At 39.1% G+C, this 5,507-nt stretch overlaps 2 protein-coding genes across 11 annotated transcripts in view; one reads left to right on the forward strand and one right to left on the reverse strand.

The window, feature by feature from the left end:
* CENPL (centromere protein L) overlaps positions 1-5,507 on the forward strand; it is a 67,716-nt gene that overhangs the window by 35,217 nt on the left and 26,992 nt on the right. For all 7 annotated transcript variants that reach the window (XM_037739071.1, XM_037739074.1, XM_037739076.1 and 4 more), the window contains one exon: positions 3,335-3,479. The gene's annotated coding sequence lies outside the window, so the exon portion shown is untranslated. The remainder of the gene's footprint in view (positions 1-3,334; positions 3,480-5,507) is intronic.
* The window catches only part of DARS2 (aspartyl-tRNA synthetase 2, mitochondrial), a 35,399-nt gene that overhangs the window by 25,640 nt on the left and 4,252 nt on the right, over positions 1-5,507 (reverse strand). For all 4 annotated transcript variants that reach the window (XM_017529960.2, XM_017529961.2, XM_037739066.1 and 1 more), the window contains 3 exons: positions 3,315-3,416; positions 2,695-2,790; positions 1,181-1,304 (listed from right to left, as the gene is read on the reverse strand). In XM_017529960.2, coding sequence (XP_017385449.1) covers positions 1,181-1,304; positions 2,695-2,790; positions 3,315-3,416 — 322 coding nt within the window. The remainder of the gene's footprint in view (positions 1-1,180; positions 1,305-2,694; positions 2,791-3,314; positions 3,417-5,507) is intronic.

Raw genomic sequence — 5,507 nt, forward strand, 5'->3', positions numbered from 1 at the left:
TCACCATGTTGACCAGGATGGTCTCGATCTCTTGACCTCGTGATCCACCCACCTCGGCCTCCCAAAGTGCTGGGATTACAGGCGTGAGCCACCGCGCCCGGCCCTCTCTAAAAAATTTTAAAAAATTAGCTGGGTATGGTGGTGCACATCTGTGGTCCTAGCTACTTGGGAAGATGTGATAGGAGGATCACTTGAGCGTGAAAGGCTGAGGCTGCAGTGAGCTGTGGTCATACTACTGCACTCTAGCCTGGGCAACAGAGTGAGATTCTGTCAAAAAAAAAAAAAAATTTTAATTCTTCTTTTTTTTTTTTTGAGACAAAGTCTTGCTCTTGTCCCCCAGGCTGCAGTGCAATGGTGTAATCTCAGCTCACTGCAACCTCTGCCTCCCGGGTTCAAGCCATTCTTCTGCCTCAGCCTCCTGAAGAGCTGGAATTATAGGCGCCTACCACCACGCCAGCTAATTTCTGTATTTTTAGTAGAGACGGGGTTTTACCATGTTGGCCAGGCTGGTCTCGAACTCCTGACCTCAGGTGATCTGCCCGCCTTTGTCTCCCAAAGTACTGGGATTAAAGGTGTGAACCACCGCACTCAGCCAAGAAATCTTACAGAAGGTTGGGTGCGCAGGGTGGCTTACGCCTGTAATCCCAGCACTTGGTGAGGCTGAGGCAGGTGAATCACCTAAGGTCAGGAGTTTGAGACCAGCCTGGCCAACATGGTGAAACCCTGTCTCTACTAAAAATACAAAACTTAGCTGGGTGTGGTGCCAGGCACCTGTAATCCCCGCTACTCAGGAGGCTGAGGCGAGAGAATCCCTCGAACCCAGGAAGTGGAGGTTACAGTGAGCCAAGATTGCGCCATTGCACTCCAGCCTGGGCAACAAGAGTGAAAACTCTATTTCAAAAAAGAAATGAAATCTTATAGAAAAAGCCAAAGGGCTGTCCTGCCTTTGACAATGATGGAAAATACTATAATACATTAATCAATGTAATAGCCACTATCGTCTTTATCATCTTTAAAATAATGTTAACTTTTCTTCAAAAACTACATTACACATTGAGTGAATTCCAGACTTCTGGCAACATTTGAGCCAATGATCCTAAGGAAAGGATACAATAAAACTGCTGAATAAAATAGAAGTGATGCTAAAAAACTCCAAAGAGCATCCAGGCATTTCTCTTACCATGCAGATTACAGAGATAGTCCCGCATTTTCATGACCATCTGGGACCTCAGTCGCAGGTTATACTGCATTTGGAAACTACGCAAGTCTAAGTAGCGATACTGCAACCGAAGAGCCTCTGTTTTCTAAAGAAAGTGAAAGATTTTTATATTTAAATATTTTTGAATATTAGAAAGGTATTATCTTTAGAAACAGAGTTTGAATATTCAAAAACTTTAGCTCTGCCTTTAGTTTCCATCATTAAGTAGCTCACTGTATGCCCTTTCCATTTGTGTATATAATAACATCCTTAATTCCTACAACTTCTAAGTTTGTCATTAGTGCAGATTTACATTTTTTACTATTCATTATTATTAACATTACTCTTCACTGACTGAAATTTACCTACTTTACCAAACACGTATCCATTAATTTAAATCCATGGTTGAGTCTTGAAAAAAAATTTAAAGATTTTGAAGATCTCTCAAAAAAAAAAAACCACAGCACCACATGCTGTATCTGGGCATAGTGGCATGTGCCTATAATTCCAGCTACTTGGGATGCTGAGGTGGGAGGATCACTTGAGCCCAGGAGTGTGAGGCCAGCCTGGGCAACATAGCAAGATCCCATCTCCTAAAAAAAAAAAAAAAAAAAAAAGATACACCAGAGTAGAAGATTCACCTGAATGGGATGCTGACTACAAGTGTAAAGAATGCAAGGGGACAGTGGTTAGAATCTCCATGGCTGTACTAGTAGAAACAGTTTGCTTATTTTAAGGCTGTAAATCTCTGCAACCCTCTTTGAGCTGAAAACTTAAGAAATGTCTATAACTTCTCTTTTTGAATGATTATCTGGGGAAAACTGTGTATTTTCTTTTTTACAATAGGTCAACTGTATAATTACATTGCTCTTTCTAATTAGAGAATTAAGTATTGGGAACTTAAATGTAAGACTAACTGGCCATGAAGTGAATTTAAAAATCCCTTAATAGGTCAGTTTAAAAATTAGGAATATATAAGTCTATAAACTGCGACAAGGCTGAAAATCATATGAGTGTATAGCTCCAACAACCCCTTAAACTTTGGAAAGAACATCCTAAATTATAGCAATCCTATTTATATTTATATGCTTGGGAAGTCAAGAGTTGCTCTAAGCATACATTTTATCACCTAATAGGTATAGGATCCCTATGCCATTTGGCCATTTCTAAGCTAGACATAAATTTCCTTTCAAATGTTAAACAATGGCAACAAAAAATCTTAAGTAATGTAACACCTCAAGTCTTAAAGAGAGAATCACATTTTAATCTGTCTGAAAAAACAGTCTAGGTATTTAGGGACTGCAACAGTTTAATGAACTGGCACTATTTCCCAACAGTTTGTCAAGAAATCGTAGAACTAAGAGAATGATTTATAGTATGTCTACAATAAAATGTTTAATTTTGTAGAAGTTAAACTTTTCTTTAAAAAAACTCGGAAAATACTTGACTAGTCATCAACATTTTCTAGATACTCTATTAATAACAGAGCATGGTACCTTCATGAAGTCCTTAATTTCAAAGGGCAGCTTCTTGCAGGCATTCAGAAGCTCAGCTGTTTTAACTTTGATTTCAATCTCACCTGTTGGCATTTTCTTAGAGAGTGAGAGAGAAGTGTTTTAAAAATTACTCATCAAGACGCATGCAAAACACATTTGTAGAACATATGCATTTATTTACATATGTAATATGTGCAAAGTCCTTATAGTGCATAAAGTATAAAACATACATGTCTGTGCACGATTTTGACATTCTTATGCATATCTGTGGCTGGTGGGCTCAGGTATCACCAAATGTCAGGACACATCCTTGTAGTTCGATACTTGGGAAACTGAGACAAGAGAAACGCTTAAGCCCAGAAGTTCAAGACCAGCCTGGGCAATACAGCAAGACGCCTGTCTCAAAAAAAAAAAAAAAAAAAAAAACAAGTCTTAGCATGCATATTTATATAGACGTGTATGTTTGTAGTAAAGATTTTGAAATCTGTAGGTTCATTTGTAGATTTAAACTTTAGTGCCTAATGTCCAATAGGTGCTCAGTCTGTGCTGCCTGAATGTGTACACAGACAGTGAAAATGCATACAAGCAAAATTTACATAGATATTTTCTAAACTACTTACTGGATTCTCTTGTCCTGCAGGACGGGAAATGACTGTACCAGACACTTGCACCACAGATTCCATAGGGGCTTCACATAAAATCTTCCTCACAGAGGCTGCCGACTGCACAACAAGGGGTGAAAAGAGTTCCAAGAGACATATGAACTTACAGGAATGTTAGTAATTGTAAGTCTATGGTTTAAAAAAAATTAATAGTCATAGCTTAATTACCATAAAGACTGGGGCTGCCCCTTAATGACTTTATTACTGAATTTAGTAAAAACTGCATCCCCATTTTGACTCTATATAATGCAGCAAGTAAAACTATTAGTTAAGAACTTTAAAAAAAAAACTTTACAGCCAGGCACGGTGGCTCACGCTTGTAATCTCAGCACTTTGGGGGGCCGAGGCAGGTGGATCACCTGAGGTCACGAGTTCGAGCCCAGCCTGACCAACACAGAGAAACCCTGTCTCTCCTAAAAATACAAAAAATTAGCCGGGTGTGGTGGTGCATTTGCATAATCCCAGCTACTTGGGGGGCTGAGGCAGGAGAATCATTTGAACCTGGAAGGCGGAGGTTGCGGTGAGCCGAGATCGCACTATTGCACCCCAGCCTGGGCAACAAGAGCTAAACTCCATCTCAAAAAAAAAAAAAAAAAAAAAACTTTTCTTAAAGGAAAATAAGGAGAAGAATGACCATTATTAATGCAAACAAGTCCCACATACTTGAAAAGTAATTGTCTCCAGGATTAGTCTTAGGGGCAGTTAAATCCAATAGCAATAATGGGTCAAAGTCAAAGGAGTTCTTCAGCTATACTCATCTCTGGATGCTGATCCCTAAAACATAATTCATTGCTCTTTACTCGTTTCAAAACTTAAGAGCTGAATAAATAATATTTTTCTTAGGCATGCAAGCATTAAGTAAAAATTACAATAGAACCCAACTTTGCCCAATAAGTTTGATAGAAGTTCTTTTTTTATCTAATTCTTTAATTTCTTTTTTTTTTTTTTTGAGACAGGGTATCACTCTGGTTGCCCAGGCTGGAGTGCAGTGGTCTGATTTTGGCTCACTTCAGTCTCTACCTCCTGGGCTCAGGTAATTCTCCCAACTCAGCCACCCAAGTAGCTGGGACTACAGGTGCACGCCACCACGTCCAACTAATTTTTTGTATTTTTAGCAGAAATGAGGTTTCACTATGTTGCCCAGGCAGGTCTTGAACTCCTGCATGAAAGCAATCTGCTGGCCTTGGCCTCCCAGATTGCTGGGATTACAGGTGTGAGCCACCATGCCTGACCTTGAATTTTTTAATAAAAAAAAAATTTTCTTCAGAATATCACTCTGTCATATTTTATCTAATTTTGATGGTAATTAAATTAAATACTTTTCTGAGCAGGTAGTACCTTCACATGGCTTCAAATTCAAAGGGTGCAAAAAGACATAGTGAAAAGTTTCCCTCTTATCCTTGTCTTCAAGGCCCTCAGTTCCTTCCCCAGGAAGCACTCAATGTTACCAGATACTGAGGTATCCTTCCAGAGACATTTCATAACATATATACAAGCAAATACACACACACAGAGACACACACATTTTGAATATATATTCTGCTTCCTTCCCCTATTTGTTATATAAATGACAGCACTTAGAGTGCTGGAGTTTAACAGCTGCTCTTCTGTGTACTCAAGAATAGAGGGTTCTTCACTTAACAGTATTCCTTGGATTCTTTTCTCCCTATTAGAATAGAACTTCTTCATTTTTTTTGGTATGGCTGAGAAGAGTATCCTATTGTAAGAATATACATTATTTTTTAAGTCAGTCTTTTATTGGAGGACATCTAGGTTGTTCCCAAATTTTTTCTATTAAAAAGAATCCTGAAGTGAATATCCTTGTACATATGTCGCTTTGCATCTGTATAAGTCTAGGTATAAGATAATTTACTGGCTGGGTGCAGTGGCTTATGCCTGTAATCCCAGGAGGCTAAGGCAGGTGAATCATGAGGTCAAGAGATCATGACCATCCTGGCCAACATGAAGAAACTCCATCTCTACTAAAAATACAAAAATTAGCTGGGCGTGGTGGCACGTGCCTATAGTCCCAGCTACTTGGGGGGCTGAGGCAGAGGTTGCAGTGAGCAGAGATCGTGCCTCTGCACTCCAGCCTGGCAACAGAGTGAGCCTCCGTCTCAAAAAAAAAAAAAAAAAAAAAAAAAAAAAAAA

This window comes from Cebus imitator, unplaced genomic scaffold (assembly GCF_001604975.1).
Source record: "Cebus imitator isolate Cc_AM_T3 unplaced genomic scaffold, Cebus_imitator-1.0 Scaffold62, whole genome shotgun sequence".
Lineage (NCBI taxonomy): Eukaryota > Metazoa > Chordata > Mammalia > Primates > Cebidae > Cebus > Cebus imitator.